Source organism: Thalassophryne amazonica, chromosome 10 (genome assembly GCF_902500255.1).
Source record: "Thalassophryne amazonica chromosome 10, fThaAma1.1, whole genome shotgun sequence".
Taxonomy (NCBI): Eukaryota; Metazoa; Chordata; class Actinopteri; order Batrachoidiformes; family Batrachoididae; genus Thalassophryne; species Thalassophryne amazonica.
The window spans coordinates 22907047-22933714 of NC_047112.1; the positions used below are offsets into that span (position 1 = coordinate 22907047).

Consider the following 26668-nt stretch of genomic DNA (forward strand, 5'->3'; position numbering starts at 1 on the left):
CAGAGTGATGCTGAAAAACTAATTCATGCATTTATTTCCTCTAGGCTGGACTATTGTAATTCATTATTATCAGGTTGTCCTAAAAGTTCCCTGAAAAGCCTTCAGTTAATTCAAAATGCTGCAGCTAGAGTACTAATGGGGACTAGAAGGAGAGAGCATATCTCACCCATATTGGCCTCTCTTCATTGGCTTCCTGTTAATGCTAGAATAGAATTTAAAATTCTTCTTCTTACTTATAAGTTTTTGAATAATCAGGTCCCATCTTATCTTAGGGACCTCATAGTACCATATCACCCCAATAGAGCGCTTCGCTCTCAGACTGCAGGCTTACTTGTAGTTCCTAGGGTTTGTAAGAGTAGAATGGGAGGCAGAGCCTTCAGCTTTCAGGCTCCTCTCCTGTGGAACCAGCTCCCAATTCAGATCAGGGAGACAGACACCCTCTCTACTTTTAAGATTAGGCTTAAAACTTTCCTTTTTGCTAAAGCTTATAGTTAGGGTTGGATCAGGTGACCCTGAACCATCCCTTAGTTATGCTGCTATAGACTTAGACTGCTGGGGGGTTCCCATGATGCACTGAGTGTTTCTTTCTCTTTTTGCTCTGTATGCACCACTCTGCATTTAATCATTAGTGATTGATCTCTGCTCCTCTCCACAGCATGTTTTTTTCCTGGTTCTCTCCCTCAGCCCCAACCAGTCCCAGCAGAGGACTGCCCCTCCCTGAGCCTGGTTCTGCTGGAGGTTTCTTCCTGTTAAAAGGGAGTTTTTCCTTCCCACTGTCTCCAAGTGCTTGCTCACAGGGGGTTGTTTTGACCATTGCGGTTTTTACGTAATTATTGTATTGCCTTGCCTTACAATATAAAGCACCTTGGGGGAACTGTTTGTTGTGATTTGGCGCTATATAAATAAAATTGATTGATTGATTGATAAATGCAAACAATTTTTTAAAGTGATAAAACTATAGAATTTGTTTTTGGTAGTTTTATGCAATTCATAAGAAAATGAGCTTATATTTGTAGTTGTTTTAATAGTAATTTTGTAGTATTATGCAATTTATAAGAAAATGAGCTTATATTTGTAGTTGTTTTAATAGTAATTTTGTAGTCTTATGCAATTCATAAGAAAATGAGCTTATATTTGTAGTTGTTTTAATAGTAATTTTGTAGTCTTATGCAATTTATAAGAAAATGAGCTTATATTTTTTGTTGTTTTTAATAGTAATTTTATTATTAAGTGTTCATCGATGCAGCAGACATCTGAATTTTCCTTAAAAAAAAAATAGGAAAAGTCCATGTTTGAACAGAATTTTATATAAAGCTTTACAGTTTTATATAAAATGCATTTTTAAAACTGAAAATACAGTAAACAATAACTGCAAAAGGAAGCAACATCATAGTTTATACTATATGTGAATATCTGAAATGGTTTTTAAAAATTATTTTTCTCAGATTATAGGAGAGTGCTATTATACCGGAACCTTTATTTGCCAACGTTTAAGAGAAACAACTTGCATTTTGTTTTTCCCCTATTTTATATCTACATGGGAGTGGGACTCTTCAAGGAAACAGCCATGTTGCAGCTCTGTGATGATACAGTAGCCCAAAACAGGACATACTTTTTTCCTCTTCAAATTTTGCAGTCAGAAAACTGAAGATAAAATAAAAAGAGGAGTACCACACCCTGCTCTTTGCTAGTGTGGGCTAACAAGTTTGGGAGCCCTCATGTTTTTGTGAAATACAAATCATACATACTGCTTATCACAAGAGAAGGCAAGGGAGCATAAATCTCTAAATTGCCACAGAAGTGACATTGTGAACGGAAGCAACAACATAATGCAATCTGTAACTTCAGCACTAGGTGACATCTACACACTGTAGCTTTAATTAATGCAAGGTAATTACACTATTTTCACAATTCAGAAGCACAGGTTCATATTCAAATGTGGAAGTTGCGAGTCTAATAGTGCTGTTCCTTCAGAAATGTGTTTAAAATCTTATATGGTGGATGTGTTGGAAAAGTTACAGTGCATCTCTGCAGCATTACATGATTTGTCTTTCTTTTGTAGAAGACATTGTTCTGCTCGGTAATGGTATGTGTTTGTCTCTCTTTTTTTTTTTTCAACTCACTTTGGACACAAAAGTTGTTACTGTTTTTCTGTTAACCTGTTCTTCCATGCATCTGTCTTCTTCTGTCCCTGGCTACCTTTCTGTCCAAACAAGCGGAGGAATGCTGGTGTTTATTTTCTTAACCTGGGAGGAGGTGACCTTCCTGTGGAGCATTGGTGTGATTGACAGGGAAGCGTGCTGGAAAGGCTCAGAGGTTCTCTGTTTGACTCAGACCGTCTCTGTTGGCAGCCATGACCTGATCTCTAATACAGGGATGGAAAACCAAAGAATAACACTGCACGTTTTGGCAGTTATTTTTTGCTTTCATCTCTTTCTGTCTTACTTTTAACCTGTCTGTCTTTCATTCTTTGTCTTCTGGCTCTGTTTCAGTTTCCCTCTATCTCCCTTTTGTCTGTCTCACTTTCTCTGGCCTGAAGTCAGATGTCTCGTGGCTGATCGTCAGCCCCTGAGAGCTGACCAACAGTGATGAGTTGATGGAGACGTGATGTCTCACACCCAATTTCCCAGAAGCATCCCGCAAAACACAGCATAGTTTATCTGTGCAGCCAGAAGCCAACAATCAGTGACCAGTTTTACACATCAGGTTAATTAGTTGAACTTTGCACAGCCAGGGTAAAAGGACTACAGTGTTGGGCAATTGGTCTACCTAATAATGGGCATATCATGTCTATAGATGATGAAATTTGGTGGGGGTGGGTGTACTGTGTATATACTTTATCCTTTTTGATATCATCTCAGAAATTAAATATGAAATTAACAATTATTTCAAATTAACAATTAATTTTTCTTTAACTTCTGGATCTATTCCTAAATGTTTCAAATCTGCAGTGATTAAACCATTACTTAAACCTAATCTTGACCCTAGTGTATTGACAGACTATCAGCCGATATCAAATCTATCATTTTTTTCTAAAATTCTGGAAAAAGTGGTGTCACGGCAGCTCGTAGACTATCTGAGAATAATCTCTTTGAGCCACTGCAGTCTGCTTTTAGAAAACATCTTTTCTTGTGTATCTGTGAATTGTTCTGTAATTTATGTTTGTAGCATGGCACAAGCAGAGGGTCACCCCTTTGAGTCTGGTCTGCTTGAGGTTTCTTCCTCAGAGGGAGTTTTTCCTTACCACTGTTGCTCTGGGGGTTGGTAAGGTTAGACCTTACCTGTGTGAAGCGCTTTGAGGCAACTCTGTTGTGATTTGGCGTTGTATAAATGAAAAAAATAAATTGAATCGAAATATTTACTTATTTATTTACTGTTAATAATTTACTGTAGCAGACCAAGTACAGGTGAATCTTCTCCGATTTTCCCAAACAACTCTCAGCTGACTGCATTTGGACCATTCGAGTCCCCCCGTGCTATACCATTTGTCAAAAGTCTGGACAACTCTTGTTGTTGTCGAAGCTTGCCGTGACAATTGGACGGCAAGTTGTGCACTTCCACTTAACCATGCAGCATCGTGTAATTTTTGCAGTTTTTTTCTTGACATGCCATAAAAACATCCTTTCAGGGGAGGTGATGGTCTAGTGGTTAAAGTGTTGAGACCAGAGGATCCTCAGTTCAAATCCCAGCCTGACCAGAAAATCACTAAGGGCCCTTGGGCAAGGTCCTTAATCCCCTAGTTGCTCCCATTGTGTAGTGAGTACCTTGTATGGCAGCACCCTCACATCAGGGTGAATGTGAGTCATTATTTGTAAAGTGCTTTGAGCATCTGATGCAGATGGAAAAGCATCCATTTACCATTTCTATCTGTGATCATTTTGATCTCTGTTGAGTCCCCAGTACAGTTATATTTTTACGTTATAGCAAGAACAGTAGAATTGGTGTGTGTGGCAGTGTAAGGAGTGTGACCTCAAAATGGCGGAGTCACATTGTGACATTGGTCATCCATCAGCAATGGATGTTTAAATAGGGCAGCGCAGCCTTATTTGACACCTGCATGATATTGCGAGATTTGACCACATCCAGGGACAGCCTGTACAAACACAGCATCACTATTAACAGAGAAATGGTGTACTGTTTTGTTTTCTGATGCAATCACTGAAGCAGTCATGAAAAGTGTGTGGGGGGGGGGGGGGGGGGGTTTGTTCCCAGTGGAGAAGGGAAGACGAGGCAAATGGGAGAGGTCGTGTCGGTAAGCGTTAGCCTTCACACTTAGCCAGAGTAGCTGCGTTCTTCCGCCTGCACACCCACCTCGACATGTTTGAGCTCCGAGTCATAAACAAACCACAACACATGTCCACTTTACACCACATCATCACTTTTTCTGTGCATTTTCACTTTGTTTGCCGTGTAATTTGCCCAAACACTCAGAGAAAATGCCATGTTTATGCTGTGGACAGACGAGGGCTGTCCCCGGATGTAGAAAAATTACATCACGTGTCATATTTTACTCCTTTAGTGCCCACCCTCAAATGAGACTGTGGTGCCCAATTCAGACAAATTGTAAACAACAGCCATTATATAAACATAACTCTGTCTGTGCTTTTGAAAAAGAATCCACATTTATACAATTAATAATATTTGTTCAACTGTCTGTGGGCATACAGTTGCACTTTGTACAGGATTGTGTTACCAGATTTCTGCATGCTTAGAAGTCCCAACTGCCATGGTGACTGGTCTGATGGAAGACAGACCAGCAGCACTTTGGCTGATAATCTTAATGTTTTCAGAATTACGCCATCACCACCTCGCTCGACATTATGTTTAAATCAAACATCCTTAGCTTGGAATGGTCACACGCCACACACATAGTAATTATAGCTGCTATAAATACTTCTGTCTCTCACTGATTTAAACCAGCCTGCCAGTGCTTTAAAATGATTTGTCTTGTCCAGCCTGGCATGAAAGGTAATCCTGACAGACATAAAGAATGATTTTGGAATGGCGCCCAGCTCAACTGTAATCACATGATGTCTAAATCCAAGTCAAATTCAAAATTCAACAGCATTATCTTGGTTTTCCCATACTCCATCCTTGAGCTCTCTCCTGTTGAGTTTGTCATCCTCAAGGAATCTGGGAATGCCGGCAGGGAACTTACAGAGCATATGTGTCACCGACTACACCCGAGCAGGCGTACACACAAGACTTTGTTGTCCAGAGGCAGGCAGGCAATGTAGCATTTGTTGTATTCACAGTGACACACAGGTAGCACATGTGCACAAAAAACAGTGAAGTCACATACAAGGGAGCAACAAGATGACTTTATTCACATCCCATATGCAGATAACCTGACTAAGTTGCTTTAGATTATCTCAGGGTCTTAAAACTCACATTCTATAACTTAAAGCCCCCTTGATGCATAAGTCAATCAATCAACTTTTTTCTTGTATAGCGCCAAATCACAACAAACAGTTGCCCCAAGGCGCTCCACATTGCAAGGCAAGGCCATACAATAATTATGAAACACAGTCTACGTCTAAAGCAACATAACCAAGGGATGGTCCAGGGTCACCCGATCCAACCCTAACTATAAGCCTTAGCGAAAAGGAAAGTTTTAAGCCTAATCTTAAAAGTAGAGAGGGTATCTGTCTCCCTGATCTGAATTGGGAGCTGGTTCCACAGGAGAGGAGCCTGAAAGCTGAAGGCTCTGCCTCCCATTCTACTCTTACAAACCCTAGGAACTACAAGTAAGCCCGCAGTCTGAGAGCGAAGCGCTCTAATGGGGTAATATGGTACTATGAGGTCCCTAAGATAAGATGGGACCTGATTATTCAAAACCTTATAAGTAAGAAGAAGAATTTTAAATTCTATTCTAGCATTAACAGGAAGCCAATGAAGGGAGGCCAACACGGGTGAGATATGCTCTCTCCTGCTAGTCCCCGTCAGTACTCTAGCTGCAGCATTCTGAACCAACTGAAGGCTTTTTAGGGAACTTTTAGGACAACCTGATAATAATGAATTACAATAGTCCAGCCTAGAGGAAACAAATGCATGAATTAGTTTTTCAGCATCACTCTGAGACAAGACCTTTCTGATTTTAGAGATATTGCGTAAATGCAAAAAGGCAGTCCTACATATTTGTTTAATATGCGCTTTGAATGACATATCCTGATCAAAAATAACTCCAAGATTTCTCACAGTATTACTAGAGATCAGGGAAATGCCATCCAGAGTAACGATCTGGTTAGACACCATGCTTCTAAGATTTGTGGGGCCAAGTACAATAACTTCAGTTTTATCTGAGTTTAAAAGCAGGAAATTAGAGGTCATCCATGTCTTTATGTCTGTAAGACAATCCTGCAGTTTAGCTAATTGGTGCGTATCCTCTGGCTTCATGGATAGATAAAGCTGGGTATCATCTGCGTATGCGTAATAAGTATGCACACTGTCAGGCAGGTGTGATGACACTATTCACATTCCAACAGGCAGGTGCCTACTTCTGCAGATTAAGTCAAGGTCTCCAGGCTCAGTCTTTTGGTTTGGAAGACAAACTCGTCCTGAGGTTTTTCAGAAAGCTGAGTGCGTGCACTTATATACTTGTACTGGACCTGTCAGGTGGAAATGGATGAGTTGCACAGTAGGTGGTAACATGCTTGTGCACATTCTTTACTGGTCTGCTTATACCGCTGGTAACTGGAGTTGGTGGTAGCCTCTCCCAAAACAGGCTAACCAGGCTTTCCACATCAGCATGGTGTCCATTGCAGCACTCTCAACAACAGCAGGTTCTGTCCAAGAGTAAAGTTTCAGTCATCAGGAAACCCTGAACCATAACTTACTGACCTGATAGACTGTGCATTTGTATTACGCTGTTTATGCCCCCTACAAACAAAATTTTGAGGTTGTATATAGGAATCACCTGTCCGTACATCCATCTAATTTCTCCTGAAGGTCCTGAGGTTTATGGATTTCAGTGAAATGTCACACAAGGCAGCACAGTTTATGATGTGCATCAAGTTATGTAATTCTGGTCTGATATCTTCAAGTGGAGATAATTGGAATTTTTCAAAATGCATCATATCTGTCAATTGCATGTATAAACATACCTGCTGGGTTCTTCAGTGCAGATGGTTAATTCAGGTGTTAATTTAGGTATGACACCACAAAAGATTAACTACCACCGATATGCAATACATGAAGGAAAGTCATATGGTAGATTGGGTTTGTGAAACATATTTTGTGAGATTATTTAAATTTATTACGTTGGTGGATAGGAATATATGATGTTTCCGATGTCTTTGCAGGAGAATGAAGAGCCAAACTTTTAGATTCTTTGTATAGGTTTTCGGTATTATTATACCGCATTGAGACATGAGCACTAACCAGGGACCTAACCCAAAGTCTGGATGCCCTAGATCAGAGCTCTTCAACTTATTCCAGAAAGGGCAGAGATGGTGCAGGTTTTCTTTGCAACCACCCACTCCACCTGGTGATTTCACTGATTAACATCACTTTGAGCGGGTGGAATCAGTTAATCAGTGAAATCACCTGGTGGAATCAGTAGCTGCAAAGAAAACCTGCACCCTCTTGGCCCTTTCTGGAATAGGTTGAAGACCTGCCCTACATGATGGGCATCTCTGGAGAATCCTTCAGTAACACTGGATGAAGAGAAAACAGGTTTAAGTGACTGAGTCTCATCTTTTTAATGAGGTGAGAGGGTGACGCTCCTTAGTATTTGCTTGAAGATCAGATCAGGGTGTGAAGTATGCGCTGGCACTGCACAATATTGCTTTGGGTCCCAACTAGCAACAGCTATTTAGGCAGACCTGCCAGCCTCATCTCCCGAAATTAATTCTCTCTCTTCTGCAGTCTTCTGCCTTGTCCAGTCACTGGCACCCTCTGCAGTAAGGCACTTGTATGCTGGATCACACTTGTAGTATTACAGCTCACACTCCATCATGATGTATATGATTGGCCTTGTCTGCACCTCCTTAAGTACTCTATATCTGGATATAGTTGTACAACAACCAGTCATTTTCACCTGTTTGCTGTGGTAAGTTAGGGGTTGCATTTTTAGTTTGCACTGTCTGCAAATTCTTATACAAAAGTGAAAATACTTTCATGAATCTACTTTTTCTGAGTATGTTGTAGTAACTATTTTCAACAAATGCATAGTATATCTGTAACTTGGATACCTTGATGACAGAGTAGCTTGTAGCTACTCTGTCAAATGTGCTTCCATAACAGTGCAAGGTATTCAACCAAAACTGCAGCTGTACAGCCTCTTAGTGTGAAGCCAGTATTGAATGTAGCTTTCATGGTATTTTTAATGTCATGACTGAAGAATTTCAAGTGCATGGCTTGGCATTGGTGCATCACCCAATTTGGCCTGCCTTAAGCAAGAAGCTACTATAAGGTTTCAGTTCACACAGTAGGAGGCCCATTTCTTGCGTATGTGGTTAAGGCTAAGGGATTTCACAATTGCATTAAACTGCTTTTTAGATTAGAGCTATGACAAGAGACATTCCTTTGATGGTAGTGTAGAATTCATGGTCGACTCATCACCTGCAGAAAAGGTCAATGGTCAGACTCTGCTGCAACACAACATTCCAAGAGCCCATTTGTGTTCACTGTATTTCAGTGCACTTCATCGCATTTGGGCATAGATCTCCAGCACAAGAATGTTCTTTTTACTTACCACCGTGCTGTCTACTTCTTATTGCACTTCTTGTTAGGGTAATATATTTTTCACTAATATAGATTCTTGGTGCGCTGAAGCTATATTTGAATGATTTCCTAAATATTTTTGCAAAATCGTCTGAAGTTTTGTTTATATTTCCATCCTGCTTATTTTTTAAATTTTAAAGTCCTTATGTTAAGTAACAGCACACACTACAGTGTTCACATGTGCCACTGAGGTCCTGTGCATTATAAAACTTACCCCCAGGGAAATGTTAAGATGCAATTTAGAATTCAGTGTGACTTATACACATTTTTTCTTCTCTAAGAAGAATTTTTTTTACAGGTGTGACTTCTACTTCGAGAGGGGAGGGCTGTGCACAACCAAAAGATTCTCTTCCAGTCACTGAAAATTTATGGAGAATATGACGCCAAGTCAAACTATAACTCCAAATCCAGTGTCTTTTTTTTTTTTTAAAGAAATCGTATAACAAGACTTAAGTCATCATCATTGGCCAGCTCTGTGTGATTTTTGGACGGAAAGTAGTAGTTTTTAAGGCTTTTTCGTGTTAAAACAATCATCTGTTGCAAGTTGAGCTCTTTTACTTTGATGTTGTCTTTTGTTCTGATCCAGAAGGGCCTGTCACACAGCCTCTAGTCGTCTAACCAGCTCATATCTCCTACTCGACCCTCCTTCCTCTCTCTGTTTTGCTCTCGCTGTCTCTTGCCTGTGGTCTTATAAGGTTGCAGAACAGAAGTTTGTGAAGCGATGCAGGGCTCTGTGTGTGTGTGTGTGTGTGTGTGTGTGTGTGTGTGTGTGTGTGTGTGTGTGTGTGTGCGTGCGTGCGTGCGTGCGTGCGTGCGTGTGTGTGTGTGCGTGCGTGCGTGTCACTTGTTCCTGTGTTCTTTCGTCCGTGATGTCCGCAGGTGAACGCGCAGTCCCTGAACTGAGCCTGCTTTTATTCCTCCATGCGCTTCATTTGATCGTGGGAACATACACCTACCCTTGCACATATGCAGGTGCAACTACACAAGGACACACATGTACAAGTGCACATAATTAGCCTTTATGGAGCTCTACTGCAGGACTGACACGGTTCCTCTAATAACACCAGTAAATCAAGAGCATTTTCTTGTTTCATCCACAGAATAGTCCCCAGCCTTTTCTGGGTTTTTCTTGTTACGTGGTATTAAGAAGGAAATGTGCTATTAATCAGCATGCTCAAAAAGTTAAAAAAAAATAATTAATTAAATACATCATTTCAAAATTTCAACACTGGCTAACGATAGCAGCAAAGTTTGAGTACATAAGCAGAATTGTTGATTTTTTTTTTTAAACTGATAACTGTGATTTGCTCAGTTGAGCACATCTGCCAAAATTCAAGATCTAAAAATATATCAACACGTATTCCTACATATGATCACTAAACCCTTCAAGTATCCGTAGCCTTGTGATTTTAACACAACTCAGTGGATCTGCATGTGACAGTCCAGCCAATCAAAATGCAACAGATGAAAAACATAATTCCGTTAGAATTCTCTATTTACGTTGTATGATTTCAGCTTCTTTACAGACTGAAAGTGTGAGTTTTTGTCCACAAACAGCAAAAAACATCTGTAACTCTTAACCTGCCTATGTCAGCTGTATGTGGCTCTTTTTCTTGTTTTATTTTGCTAAACAGATGTCTTTCATTACATAGCGCTTTATGACACTCAACATTAGCAGTAATCAGCATGTAAGCTAAAGGTTGACCCGCTCAGGGCTGTTTTCATTTGTCCTGCTTTGTCACACCAGCAGTCTGTGTTGGACATGGAGTGCTTCAAACAACTTTCCAACAAAACATGTTAATAATAGCATTGCTTTAAAAGAATAAAACAAATGTTTCATGAAGCAGTGTTTTGTACTGAGCTGATGCTCATGGCTTCACACTCTGCAACATAAAAATCAAGTCAGTGTTTTGTCTGTGTGCTACTGGCTATGTGTGGATACTTCACAAGTATTGCTTGCTTATGGTCAATATCCAGTACACAAAATAACATGAGTAAGGCCTGTGGCTGTAGTATTACTCTGTGACAAACTGTCTTATGTTACCTTTTAAAGCTATCCTATGCAGGATTTAGGGGTGTGTCTTAGCAGGAATGGAATATAGCATTTGTCAACAGATTAATGAACAGTCTGCACAGTGTGAACAAACATGAGAGAAAACAAAATTGTGACTGGCGATGGCATAATGTAATCTGCAACCTCACCACTAGATGACACTAAATTCTACACACTGTAGCTTAAAGAATTTATTTCAGTCATCCATTATGTCTTTATCCACCTTTTCTTCTTTTTCCCATTGTTGAACCAGCTGTCACTCATGTGCAATGCTGAGAGCCTGATGAGTGTAAGAGTTATTCACATCTCAAATAATGACAGAGGATAAACTCTCTCGCCAATTCAGCCGTGCAGTCTGCCCGGTGGGAAAGACGCCCAGTACTTAAAAAACAGATTTTTATGAGTGCCGTCACTCTGGGTTTATTATGAAGCTTCCCAATTTAGTTTTCTTTTTTCTCTCAGTAGTCTCATATTTTCCATGTCTTCTTCCCTCTATTAATCTCAATTCATCTCCTCTTCTTTGCAGTCTTCCTTCAATTTTCTTATTTTCTACATCCATCACTTGTTCCTCTTTCCTTTGACATGAAGAATCTTTGTGCTTTTGCCAAGACCGGAACTTTCCATTTGTGTTCAACCTTGAGCCTGATTACTCTAATAAGTCATTAAGGCAGCTTGAACCTTATTTGGCACTTGAAGTGGTTGTGAATATGTCACATTAGCCACTTGGTGCAGCGATGACTGCAAAAAAGTTCATTTTTACATAAATTATTAAAGTCATTGCTTTTATTTTGTCAGAAAGGGACAGAATCCTAATGGTTGCTATAGAAGCATAAAGTGTATGTATGTATGTATGTATGGTTTGGTGTGCATCGTTGGTCCTATGACGTCAACAGGATCCCAACAGTCTAGGGGTCAATCCATTATCGATATCGGGTTCTGATACCAGGGTAATTCAAGTATCGGAAAACAGCGATCCAACCTGCGCATTTTTCCAATACCGGAGAAAACCCTGTGGAACCCCTCAACTGCTGTTGCTGCTCTCTGCTGTTTACTGCTCAGCGTGAGGAGGAAAGGGGGGAGGTTTTTGAGCTGAAGCCGAGCTGTTACTTCCATGCACCACAGCCAAGGGTTTTAAGCCCAGGTAGTGGAAAATTTCAGCTCTCGGGTTCAAATTGTCTGTGCTGCCGAGGACAGATTTTCTGAAAAAAGAACGAGAAATGTGTGCTAAAGAAATCAGCCACTTCAGCGTCCCAAGGCTTGAAATGCTATAAACTTGAAATGCTATCAACAGTGGCTTAGAGCAGAACACAAGAGTGGAGCTGAACAGGGTTTGTTTCTGTTTTTAAAATAAATAAGTAACCCCACCACCACCACCACCACCTGCACCATGTTCAGTTGCCATGAAGGGCCATAGAGACAAAAACAGTTTTTTGTACCTGGTCCAAAACATGTTTATTCAATTTCAATTTATTTGAAATTGATAATTTAAAATAAAGGAAAATAAATAAAAATATTTATTTTCCTGTAAAGTTGGATATTTTAACACGAGTCTATAGTGAGTGAATTGCTTTAGGGGCCAGGTACACGTAGCCACTTAAGGCACTACAAAATTTACACTGGCTTCATTTTCCAGCACTGGAGGTTGGCAGATGAAGGCCTACTTGGTATAAGGAAAGATCTGCGATAGAATGGCTAATTTTTCCAGATATTTTCTCATGTATGTACGTATGCATGCATGCAGACAGGGGTGGTGGCCAAGTGGCTAAGTGTGCTTGCTTTCATTGTGGAAGGTTCCTGGTTCAAGGCCACCCCTGCCCACTCTCCACGTAGTGTGGAGTTGCATCTGGCATGAAACTTGTGCCAAATCAACACGCAGATCCACTTCAGGTCTGCTGTGGTGAAAACAGTGGAGAAGCCAAAGGGACTTACTTTTATTTCTTCATGTATGCACATTTCTATCTGACCTCCTGATGACAGAAATATGACAACTTGATCATGATTATGTTGGTGTTGTGGTAGTTCCAGATAACCCCTGCGTTAGGTCAGATTTCCAGCTAATAGGATTGGAAGAGGTCCTTGAGAGAGGCCATAATAATAGAGTGGGAGAGCTCATACATCAGTCTCGCTCACCACACCAACCAGCCTGGCTCCAAACGCCAGTCCTTAGACCATATAACAGCATATTAGCTGCTATGCATAACCACTCAAATTGAACATTTCTGATTTGGTTCGGCTTAACCCTCTTCCTGACGTTCCTCCTTTGTTCTTATGTTATGACGGTTGGAACTTCTTTGGGGATTCTCATATTCTGCTGTAAATTTACACCAATTACTGGGAGTTTTATAGGGGTTACGTTCACATCCCCATGTACGTTCTTTTTTTTCATCATCTGCCAAATACTGCTGGATGGGGATCAAACTCGGCACTCATGGAACTTTTTGTGTGGAAATTTGATGTCTGGAGTTCTCAAATGCATTTCAGCATTCATCATTTAAATAATGTTTTGCTGCCAGAGTAGAAATAAAGTGGCACTTAAATGTAGCTTCAACAAATGGCTAATGCAAGAAAGCTAAAACTGTCACGTATCCTAATTTTTCAGGTCTGTTCAAAACATTTTACAAATAGTAACTAACTTACTGTGGAAATATGTGCTGGAAGTTACAATTTTTAAAAGTTGATCTGCAGTAAAAATTAAAACTCATACACAGAGATGTATGAGCAGACAAATATGTCTGAGGCACAGAAATCTTTGAAACTGGGGAATAATGTGAAACATTTACCATTTTTAAATGTGGCTTGACTATTCATTTTTTAAAAACTATGAAAGACTAGAGAACCGAACTCGTAGAGTGCAAACCTCCATCAACACTAATTTCCAATTCCATAAATTTTTACCTTGGAAAAAGATTTTCAAGGTCAGCGTCCTGTTAGAAGTGGATTTTTATAAGCTAAAATATAATTCAAAATATAGATCAAAAGGGATTTTGGATGTTAAAATCAAATATTTGCTAAATCTGCAATACAGATCAGATGCAGATCAAACTTAGTTTATTCATTGAGAGTGCCAGTTTGCACCTCATTGTCACAACTGAGAGTGATTGAGGCACTTTTGGTTGAGATATAATGCGAAATGTACATCAAATTGGCTTTTCAATATTAAATTCAAATGTCCACAAAAGATGAGTCCACTGCTGCATTACATGATTTTTCAAGTTGGTTCCCACTTGTGATGCAGTTTGTAGCTTAGTTGTTAGAAGTAATTCTTCCAATAAGATTTCTCTTGATCATTTTAATTAAAAAGGGGGAACGCTTTCATTTTTCACTTGGACCTCTATTTTTACATATTTTTGCATTTTTGGGGGCCAATCTTTTTACTCTGGGCAAAACTGGTTGGTGGATTATTGAGTTCCAGCGCAAACACCATCACGGACTAATGGTACAGAGCACGTTAAAACATAAACTGCTTCTTGCCACCAATGAATAAGCAAAAATGTCATCACAAGTGTCTAATAGTATGGAAAGGATCCATATGGAGGTAAATATGCAGGTTTACCTGAGTAGGCTATATGTAAAGGAGCTTTTTAAAATGACAGATAATACAGTTAAGACACTTACCTTAGCCTCCTGTCCATTAGGAGGCACTGCTGTTGATGAGGACCTCATTCTTCTGCTCACAACTGGAAGAAGCCCATTATCATCAATCGACTTGTCTTGACTTCATGCAGAGTGGCATCTCAAACACAATGAACCAAAGTTAAATTGCTAATTGTACAATCAGTCATTTTAAAAAGTTTCTTTACACCTAGTAGGGTAAACATGCACACATTTATCTTCATAGGGATCCTCTCCATGCAACCAGGCGCTTCTGACATTTTTGCCTTCTCAGCAGCAATAAAAGCAATTTAATTAATTTTTAGGTCGCACCTTATGGTTGCATGATGTAGTTATTAAACCATGGCAGCGATTGCATTCTCAATAAACACTGCATTGATTAAAATACTTTTGTCCTGGGTGAAAACATCTAAAATTGGAGCCTAAGTTTAAAAAATGCCAGCTTTCCCCTTTAACATATGGAAAATCATTAGAAACAGGCTTGTGATTCATTTAGAAAGCAGACCCACAGTGACAAAAAACACTGATTTAAAATGAAAAGGCCCTGTGAAGGTGCCTATTTTTAGATCCTCATTAAGAAGTGGACCTAATGCAATTGTTTCCTTATAGGGAAGTGGAATAAAGTGTTGGGGAATGACAGAAATGAGGATGGAAGTAGAGAATGTGCTCATCTATTTGCATCAAAATATCCATTTGCAAAAATTTAGTTCATCTGCTGCTGTTGGTTTCTCCCCAAACCTTGTTACCAGGTTAAAAAAAAAAAATCAAATATCACTGAATGTTTTTGTCCTTTTAAATATTAAACATTCTTTTCCAAAGTGTTTTTTAATAGACCTCCTCATGATACACCTTCCACCTCTACTTTTCAGTCGAGTCTTCTCCCATGTCCGATCCTCACTGTTGAATTTTCACCTGGCTGCGGTTGGCTAGCTCTGGGTCAATGTAGCTGCTGGGCTGCATCGCCCCTTCTCCTGTCTCCTTTGTAAAACAGCGTTCTGACCTTCCTCAACTCCAGGCTATCAGAACAAAATGTAAATTTATACTCACCCTGGGGCCCAGACTTGTTGCCATGTTGTGAGCCTTCAGCAACAAAATGTCCTGCAATTTTAACTCTCACAGTGTAGTTTTATTGCTGAAACTTTTATATTATATTGATGTATTTTTTTATATTTCAAGAGAAACTGAAAGAAATGCTGAAAAAGGGTGAATCTCCCAATGTTCAATTCAATCAATTTTTTTATATAGCGCCAAATCACAACAAACAGTTGCCCCAAGGCGCTTCATATTGCAAGGCAAGGCCATACAATAATTATGTAAAACCCCAACGGTCAAAACGACCCCCTGTGAGCAAGCACTTGGCTACAGTGGGAAGGAAAAACCCCCCCTTAACAGGAAGAAACCCCCAGCAGAACCAGGCTCAGGGAGGGGCAGTCCTCTGCTGGGACTGGTTGGGGCTGAGGGAGAGAACCAGGAAAAAGACATGCTGTGGAGGGGAGCAGAGATCGATCACTAATGATTAAATGCAGAGTGGTGCATACAGAGCAAAAAGAGAAAGACACTCAGTGCATCATGGGAACCCCCCAGCAGTCTACATCTATAGCAGCATAACTAAGGGATGGTTCAGGGTCACCTGATCCAGCCCTAACTATAAGCTTTAGCAAAAAGGAAAGTTTTAAGCCTAATCTTAAAAGTAGAGAGGGTGTCTGTCTCCCTGATCTGAATTGGGAGCTGGTTCCACAGGAGAGGAGCCTGAAAGCTGAAGGCTCTGCCTCCCATTCTACTCTTACAAACCCTAGGAACTACAAGTAAGCCTGCAGTCTGAGAGCGAAGCGCTCTATTGGGGTGATATGGTACTACGAGGTCCCTAAGATAAGATGGGACCTGATTATTCAAAACCTTATAAGTAAGAAGAAGAAATTTAAATTCTATTCTAGAATTAACAGGAAGCCAATGAAGAGAGGCCAATATGGGTGAGATATGCTCTCTCCTTCTAGTCCCCGTTAGTACTCTAGCTGCAGCATTTTGAATTAACTGAAGGCTTTTTAGGGAACTTTTAGGACAACCTGATAATAATGAATTACAATAGTCCAGCCTAGAGGAAATAAATGCATGAATTAGTTTTTCAGCATCACTCTGAGACAAGACCTTTCTGATTTTAGAGATATTGCGTAAATGCAAAAAAGCAGTCCTACATATTTGTTTAATATGCGCTTTGAATGACATATCCTGATCAAAAATGACTCCAAGATTTCTCACAGTATTACTAGAGGTCAGGGTAATGCCATCCAGAGTAAGGATCTGGTTAGACACCATGTTTCTAAGATTTGTGGGGCCAAGTACAATAACTTCAGTTTTATCTGAGTTTAAAAGCAGGAAATTAGAGGTCATCCATGTCTTTATGTCTGTAAGACAATCCTGCAGTTTAGCTAATTGGTGTGTGTCCTCTGGCTTCATGGATAGAAAAAGCTGGGTATCATCTGCGTAACAATGAAAATTTAAGCAATACCGTCTAATAATACTGCCTAAGGGAAGCATGTATAAAGTGAATAAAATTGGTCCTAGCACAGAACCTTGTGGAACTCCATAATTAACTTTAGTCTGTGAAGAAGATTCCCCATTTACATGAACAAATTGTAATCTATTAGACAAATATGATTCAAACCACCGCAGCGCAGTGCCTTTAATACCTATGGCATGCTCTAATCTCTGTAATAAAATTTTATGGTCAACAGTATCAAAAGCAGCACTGAGGTCTAACAGAACAAGCACAGAGATGAGTCCACTGTCCGAGGCCATAAGAAGATCATTTGTAACCTTCACTAATGCTGTTTCTGTACTATGATGAATTCTAAAACCTGACTGAAACTCTTCAAATAGACCATTCCTCTGCAGATGATCAGTTAGCTGTTTTACAACTACCCTTTCAAGAATTTTTGAGAGAAAAGGAAGGTTGGAGATTGGCCTATAATTAGCTAAGATAGCTGGGTCAAGTGATGGCTTTTTAAGTAATGGTTTAATTACTGCCACCTGAAAAGCCTGTGGTACATAGCCAACTAACAAAGATAGATTGATCATATTTAAGATCGAAGCATTAAATAATGGTAGGGCTTCCTTGAGCAGCCTGGTAGGAATGGGGTCTAATAAACATGTTGATGGTTTGGATGAAGTAACTAATGAAAATAACTCAGACAGAACAATCGGAGAGAAAGAGTCTAACCAAATACCGGCATCACTGAAAGCAGCCAAAGATAACGATACGTCTTTCGGATGGTTATGAGTAATTTTTTCTCTAATAGTTAAAATTTTGTTAGCAAAGAAAGTCATGAAGTCATTACTAGTTAAAGTTAATGGAATACTCAGCTCAATAGAGCTCTGACTCTTTGTCAGCCTGGCTACAGTGCTGAAAAGAAACCTGGGGTTGTTCTTATTTTCTTCAATTAGTGATGAGTAGAAAGATGTCCTAGCTTTACGGAGGGCTTTTTTATAGAGCAACAGACTCTTTTTCCAGGCTAAGTGAAGATCTTCTAAATTAGTGAGACGCCATTTCCTCTCCAACTTACGGGTTATCTGCTTTAAGCTACAAGTTTGTGAGTTATACCACGGAGTCAGGCACTTCTGATTTAAAGCTCTCTTTTTTAGAGGAGCTACAGCATCCAAAGTTGTCTTCAATGAGGATGTAAAACTATTGACGAGATACTCTATCTCACTTACAGAGTTTAGGTAGCTACTCTGCACTGTGTTGGTATATGGCATTAGAGAACATAAAGAAGGAATCATATCCTTAAACCTAGTTACAGCGCTTTCTGAAAGACTTCTAGTGTAATGAAACTTATTCCCCACTGCTGGGTAGTCCATCAGAGTAAATGTAAATGTTATTAAGAAATGATCAGACAGAAGGGAGTTTTCAGGGAATACTGTTAAGTCTTCTATTTCCATACCATAAGTCAGAACAAGATCTAAGATATGATTAAAGTGGTGGGTGGACTCATTTACTTTTTGAGCAAAGCCAATAGAGTCTAATAATAGATTAAATGCAGTGTTGAGGCTGTCATTCTCAGCATCTGTGTGGATGTTAAAATCACCCACTATAATTATCTTATCTGAGCTAAGCACTAAGTCAGACAAAAGGTCTGAAAATTCACAGAGAAACTCACAGTAACGACCAGGTGGACGATAGATAATAACAAATAAAACTGGTTTTTGGGACTTCCAATTTGGATGGACAAGACTAAGAGTTAAGCTTTCAAATGAATTAAAGCTCTGTCTGGGTTTTTGATTAATTAATAAGCTGGAATGGAAGATTGCTGCTAATCCTCCGCCCCGGCCCGTGCTACGAGCATTCTGACAGTTAGTGTGACTCGGGGGTGTTGACTCATTTAAACTAACATATTCATCCTGCTGTAACCAGGTTTCTGTAAGGCAGAATAAATCAATATGTTGATCAATTATTATATCATTTACCAACAGGGACTTAGAAGAGAGAGACCTAATGTTTAATAGACCACATTTAACTGTTTTAGTCTGTGGTGCAGTTGAAGGTGCTATATTATTTTTTCTTTTTGAATTTTTATGCTTAAATAGATTTTTGCTGGTTATTGGTAGTCTGGGAGCAGGCACTGTCTCTACGGGGATGGGGTAATGAGGGGATGGCAGGGGGAGAGAAGCTGCAGAGAGGTGTGTAAGACTACAACTCTGCTTCCTGGTCCCAACCCTGGATAGTCACGGTTTGGAGGATTTAAGAAAATTGGCCAGATTTCTAGAAATGAGAGCTGCTCCATCCAAAGTGGGATGGATGCCGTCTCTCCTAACAAGACCAGGTTTTCCCCAGAACCTTTGCCAATTATCTATGAAGCCCACCTCATTTTTTGGACACCACTCAGACAGCCAGCAATTCAAGGAGAACATGCGGCTAAACATGTCACTCCCAGTCTGATTGGGGAGGGGCCCAGAGAAAACTACAGAGTCCGAGATTGTTTTTGCAAAGTTACACACCGATTTAATGTTAATTTTAGTGACCTCTGATTGGCGTAACCGGGTGTCATTACTGCCGACGTGAATTACAATCTTACCAAATTTACGCTTAGCCTTAGCCAGCAGTTTCAAATTTCCTTCAATGTCGCCTGCTCTGGCCCCCGGAAGACAATTGACTATGGTTGCTGGTGTCGCTAACTTCACATTTCGCAAAACAGAGTCGCCAATAACCAGAGTTTGATCCTCGGCGGGTGTGTCGTCGAGTGGGGAAAAACGGTTAGAGATGTGAACGGGTTGGCGGTGTACACAGGGCTTCTGTTTAGGACTACGCTTCCTCCTCACAGTCACCCAGTCAGCCTGCTTTCCCGGCTGCTCGGGATCTGCCAGGGGGTAACTAACGGCGGCTAAGCTACCTTGGTCCGCACCGACTACAGGGGCCTGGCTAGCTGTAGAATTTTCCATGGTGCGGAGCCGAGTCTCCAATTCGCCCAGCCTGGCCTCCAAAGCTACGAATAAGCTACACTTATTACAAGTACCGTTACTGCTAAAGGAGGCCGAGGAATAACTAAACATTTCACACCCAGAGCAGAAAAGTGCGGGAGAGACAGGAGAAGCCGCCATGCTAAATCGGCTAAGAGCTAGTAGCTACGCTAAGCTAGCGGATTCCTAAAAACACGCAAAGTGAATAATGTGTAAATAATTTAGAGGTGATTCAGCAGAAGGAGTGCTTTAGTTAAGGCACGTAAAGATTACACTGGGAAACAAATCGTAATCTAGATAACTAGATCAATCTAACTGCGCAGATTAAACTGCTAACAGATACAGAAAAACACCGCTGTGCTCCGGAACAGGAAGTGATACAATACCGCAGTGAGAGCCAACCACCAGATGTTGATGAAAGGTGGAGAAAAAAAGTCTTCCTAGATTGGATTGCAAATCCTGATATGCACAGTGGTTTTAGAGGTTCTTACTTGGCCCATACCCCACATGTCACCAAACTGAATGATAATCAGCATGTGAAGAATTTGGGCCATGCTGGTTACGAACGAACAATCAAACCTACCTGGAAACAACCTCCTTAGCTAAGATAATGTATAGGAGATATTCTTAGGTGTATTGCAACAAGAATGTTTGTGACTTGAAATTGTCTCAGGTTTTGGCTGCTCTCACTTGTTCATTCAAACTCACATGATCAGCAATGGCTAAACCTCAGTTTTGCTTTGTCCTTTCATCTTCATGCCTGGTGAAATCTGCCTTCCAGAGGTGAAGCACATACTGCTGGTTGGCATAGCTATGCTGGAATATGCACCATGCGTCATATTGGATAGCCTTTGAAAAAACATCTGATACAAACCGTTACAGTCAGTACACTGGAGCATTTAAGCCAGCAGGACAGTTGGAGAGCATTCGTAATGAAAGATTTGGGGAAAAATTCCCACTTAATGCTGTGATCACTGCAGAATCAGTGAATGCCCTGATTGCTCTTTAGAAGCTGAGTAAGGAATAGGACTGTGTCAGTTTGTGATTGTTCTCGATAAAGACAAACATCCAGACTTTCAATGACTTCTTAGATTCACCCATCAGAAGTGTATCCGTATGCAGTAAAAGTTTCGAACCTGAAGAGATTCACTTTGTTGTGATATTTATATGTCTGGGTTCTTGGCTGTCAAATCAACAGACATCATAAGGGTGCTAGACAGAGGTGTTTAGGGATGCTCATACATTTGCAGGAGAACAAAGGTCCAGGTCTTCAGGGTCTTGGTGCTTCCTGACTTACTGTATGGTTGTAAAACATGGATGCTAACCAAAGACAACTGCATGACTTTAGTCCTAGGTCTCTTTGGACAACTCTTGGATATTACTGGAATGACGTTGCATTTAGCAAATGGTTCCTTATCGGGAGAATATGATGAGGAGTATCACCTGCATTGTGAGGGGATGTCAACTTTGACATTTTGAATGAATGAATGAATGAATGAAAACTGTTTATTTCGAACATTTGATACAACAACAATTACAAGATAGATCAGTAAAGACAACAACAAAAAAGTTCCTACTGTGTACCCAACATGTCCGAAAAGGGGTAGGGTGAAGCATCAGCTTATTTATCCCTACCCCTTCTTCCCCACAACCAATTTTGGCCAAGTGACGTGTGAACAGTCTGGCATGTAGGTGCATCAGTGTTTAGGACACCAGGGATGCCCATATGTTCCGGCTGCGGTCCATCACCACCTACTTTTGAGATGTGTGGATGGACCAGTTTTCTGCCTGGGTAGTTGGGAATCAAGATTCTGGTGTAGCTGCATCTATGATTACACATCCTTCCAGTCTTTTCTGAGCCTCCTGTAAAGCCTCCAGACTGTCGCGCTAACAGGTGCAGAGACCTCAAGCGCTACTCTTTAACACAGCTCATTTCACAAGCAGCACCTCTAAGTCATTACCATCTTAACGCACCAAGTGTGGAACAACACATTATCACCCAATTAACATGACTGTCAGACGCCTGGTCCTGTTGGGCTGCAGTGTGTCTGTCCTAGTACTCCCAGGTCATGTTGCATAGCACACATTTACTATAATATTTTCATATTATTTCAAATGATTAAATGATGTCCAACAGAGTAATTATTATTTTAGTAATTAGTTAATCTTGAGTGTTTTGTCAAAGAAAAATATAAAACATTGACTCATCTGAGTTAATCGAGTTTTAGGCTTTGCTCCAATTCCTGATTGTGGCAAATTAAATTTCATAGTTATGTATCAGTTTGTTGTCTATTTGTCATAAATGATTATGGAGTTTAATTGACTATTTCAAAGATGTTTTAAAGGATCTGAGGATTCTGCAGAAAGTGCTAATGCCTAGCATTAGCTAAACATGTGAGCATTCTGTCTGATTAAAAAATAAAAAATACCACCAAAAGCTTGAATTCCATAAGAAGGATGTTTGGTGGGAAGTAGAGGGATGAGGAAATAATGTTGGAAAAAATAAGACATTTGATGATGTAACTTTTATTCAGGAAAATTGTCATGGTAGTTTTTTTGAACAATTTATAGACCAAAAAATAGTTGATTAATCATCAACAAATTCTCAGCGGCTTGCCCGACAGTGGATAATGGATAAAGGAAAATCATTAGTTATTGTGGTTGTACTAATAAACTTGCCAATAATGCAGCTGGCATTTACTAATTTGGGACCATCATCTTAGGCTTGTTTGTCAAATCTTTGGTATCATGCAAATCTTTGAGATAAAGGTTTGAAATTAGGTTCCATTCTTGTGAGTTGAGCACAGTCCAAATAATGGCTAAATCTTTTCTTTGTGAACTTATGAGCTACAGTTGGGTGCACCAAAGGCCTTTCTGTGTCTTCTCTCCAGTAATGAAATGTAGAAAGCTGTTGTCATCGTCTGGTAATAACCCAACATTAGCTTCACGTCGCTCTCTGATACCCTCCTTTGTATTACATTCAAACGTTTGATCTCTACGAGCAAATTTATTAAATATTTAAGGCAAACTTTGTTTGTTCCTGTAATTATTATATTTTACAGTGCACATGGCCAGTTTTAAGTTTTCATCTTTATTTACTTGTTTTACCTTCGATGAAAGAGAGTGATTGTGTTGCAGCTGTTTGGAGCTAAAGGTGACACCTTCCCTTGCTTTTCTAGACACTTGGTTAAAGCAGAAACACTCTTAATAATAAAGAAGACGCAATGAGGAGTGGTTAAGGACATTTTGGGTGATCTAGTGGAGTACATCAGACGTGAAGATTAGTAGCATAACTGTTGTATTTGCTGGTCATCATAAAATAACCATTAAATTACTTTGTAAAATCACTAATTTGGTAGCTACTCAAGTTTACCCAACGAAGACATTATTAGACTGTTTTTTTTGCTCAGAGCATTCTTAAGAAACTCTTTTTAAAGCCTGTTTCATGCTAATTAGCCAATCACACTGGCTTCACTGTCCATTCTCATTGGTATAGTCTAGTTAGTTTCCTAAATAGTGCAATTGTCACTTGGGAAAAAGCTTTTTACTTAAATCTCCAGTGTGTCAGATTTGTGTCATCTTGTTATGAGGTTTCAGATGCTGTTAGTGTGTCGTCCTCGGCCGTGATCATGTTTCCGTTCTCATTTTCACTTCTTTGGTGACGTTTTTGCTCTTTTTTTTTTTTTTTTTTTTTTTTGCCTTACCCTTTTGGGCAGTGCAATATGGTGGCCTTCATGACGGGGTATGCTCCCAAGTAGATATGAAGGTCTCATCTTAGGCTTGTGAAAACGCTTTATTTCATTGTTGCAGACAATTATACTTGAATGAAGAGATACTTATGAATGCTAAATCTTACACATTGTAGATTTAAGGCAATGCTTCAAGACTTTCCAGACTTAAAATAGACTGATTTGAAACATTTTATACTCCAGTAGTACCCAAATAAGGAATGTTTGTGAGTTCAATGGTACAAATATATGAAATATTTGTTCCACTGAAAGAATGTAAAAACATTCATTATTTGTTTTATATAACAGTTAAAACAGATCCTTGTCATTTGATATTATATTAATTTATGAACAACAGAAAAGGGACTTACATTTTGCTGTGTGTCACTGCACTGACTTTGTGTACTTCCAAATAAAAGACTTTGTGTACTTCCTCACTCCAGCAAAAAAATCACGTCAGAAATTTGTCCAGCTTTGGTGCGTCACTGCTGCTTTGACATCAACCGTCCAACATGAACTTTAAATAGGAGTCCAAAAATAATTCTGATGACATAGTCCACTTCCAAAAAAAAAAGACTGTGTACTTCCTCAGTGCAAAAAAAAAAAAAAAAAAAAAATCACATCAGAAATTAGTCCAGCTTTTTATTTTAACTTCACCTTAACAGCTCTTCATGCCTCCAGACGTCTTACAGCATAGTGGATTTGTTGTGTGTGTGTGTGTGTGTGTGTGTGTGTATGTGTGTGTGTGTGTGTGTGTGTGTGTGTGTGTGTGTGTGTGTGTGTGTGTGTGTGTGTGTGTGTGTGTGTGTGTGTGTGTGTGTGTTTTCAAAGAATTAGCACCTTCAATTAGCTCATTGAAATTGTCATCCATCAGTAAAACAAACTCTGCATGTTTAGCTAAACACTGTGCCCACTAGTGGGTGGGGTTCACAGCGTGCAATGGTACAAAACGTATGGAACCAAATTTACATGCTAAATGGAACCAAATTGCATGCTAAATGCAATGCAACACAAATGGGATGAATAATCCATGTCACATGACATACAAAGCACCAATCAAATGACAAGGATCCACTCAGCCATTATATAAAGCAGAATATTATATGAAATTTGTGTTTTTCTGGTGATTACAAAAATGTAATTAATTACAAACTTTGCAGTTAATTTAAATTCATTCCACATTTTTAATTTCAGTCATTCATTTTATGAATGTGCTTATTATCAGCAAGGGTCACTGGGGAGCTGGAGCCTATCCCAGCAGCAGTGATGCCGGTAACGCGTTACTTAACTCTAATCTGACCACTTTTTTTAGTAACGAGTAATCTAACGCGTTAATCTTTCCAAATCAGTAATCAGATTAAAGTTACTTCTCCATGTCACTGTGCGTTACTATTATTTTTCATTGTGGGTCGATAGCAGCATTAAACTTGGTCCGTGGGCAGGAGGTTGGGGTTCGACTGAACTGCCCACTTTCAGTGAGCTGTGAGCTTTTCATCCGCGTTTTTTTGCAGCTGCTCGACTCGTCTCTTAAAGCACGGTGATCAGCACACCTGCACTGAGCTTTACAAAGACATTTTTATACTTTTTTTCCTCCTTTATTTAGAGCTGATCTGAGCCGCTCCATATCTGCACGTTAAAACAGCTGATCCTCCGCGACGCGTCAACAACTAACACTATTTTCCACTTAAATGCACCTAAACTCTCTTTCTGAGGACCACATGATGTGAAAACACAATAAAACTTTCTTACCTGTAAATCTGGTCACGTTTTCTGCATAAATAAATGTTATCCATTCTTTGTGCTCAAACGCCAAAGTAGGGGCGAATCCAGATGGAATGGGGGCATGGGGGAGGGATGTGCCCCCCTCACAACACCCCTAGATTAAAGGTCCAGTTTTGAAGCCTTTTTTTTACTACAACTTCTAATACTACTTAAAATAATATTAATTTCTACAAGTAAAATATTTAGAGAGAATTTAAATGTTAGAAAAATGCTAGAATGAATTTAATAGTTACATTTATAAACAATGTAGGTTCGAAATTGCAAGTTTTACTGTTACAGTGCTGTCAGCAGTTAAATATGAGTCAAGTCAAGAAAGGGTGACTATAAAGTAAGTTTTGGCAAAACAGGTATCATTGTCATGTTGAGATGGCAGAGGGTTGTTGTCGGCAGCTGGGAAAAGTAACTAAAAAAGTAACTAGTAATCTAACTTAGTTACTTTTACAATTGAGTAATCAGTAAAGTAACTAAGTTACTTTTTCAAGGAGTAATCAGTAATCAGTAATTGGATTACTTTTTCAAAGTAACTGTGGCAACACTGCCCAGCAGTCACTGTGCGAGTGGCACAGTAATAGACAAACCGCCTCTCTATCACAGGGCCAACTCACATTGACAAAGATATTCCCAAGCTCACTCACGCTACAGCCAATTCTAAATTCAGTCACCTGCAGGCCTTTAGATGTGTGAGGAAGCTGGAGCACAGATTATTACTTTGAAATTAATTGAATTGATTCATTGAATTTGTTTAGAATTTTGACAGTTCCAAAAACTTTGTAATTATAGTTAAAAGTCCCATGCAATAGCAGTAGAAATCAGGATTTATTTAATTGTTTTACCTGTGAAATTTATTTCTAAATTCAGAATAATTTTAATGAGCTGTTCCATTTCTTCTGTTTACAGGGTCTGAGTTTCCTCAAGACCCCAGTATGCTAGCTACCACTTCATGGAACACTTCTAATGATGGTAAATGCACTGAAACACACAACATGCAGAATGTAGTTTCATTAAATGTCTCTAATATCTGTCTTTCCAACACAGATGCTACACATACATGTTAGCAGCATGATAACATGTTCATGCTGCAGTTAATATGTTGGGTGTGTTGAACTGTGAGGATGTGTGTTCTCTGAGGTTACACTCACTACACATCCTTATGAATGGTTACCCAGACAACACCCAGCACCCCAACTGCTGTTGGGAATAATAGATGGAAGGAATTACATGTTGATTTACTCAACATGTGCCACAGGTGCACTGCTTTTCCTTTATTTTTTCTCCACTGACCTACTTTTAGCTTCCTTATAACCAAAATGTACCAGCG

The 26668-nt window shown here is 39.6% G+C and overlaps 1 protein-coding gene across 2 annotated transcripts in view; it reads left to right on the forward strand.

The window, feature by feature from the left end:
• Positions 1 to 26668, forward strand: part of ror1 (receptor tyrosine kinase-like orphan receptor 1) — a 356306-nt gene that overhangs the window by 218804 nt on the left and 110834 nt on the right. Inside the window, exon 2 of one of the 2 annotated variants that reach the window (XM_034179554.1) lies at positions 26248 to 26310. The exons of the other annotated variant lie outside the window; for it this stretch is intronic. Coding sequence (XP_034035445.1) covers positions 26248 to 26310 — 63 coding nt within the window. The remainder of the gene's footprint in view (positions 1 to 26247; positions 26311 to 26668) is intronic. 2 annotated transcript variants of the gene reach the window in all.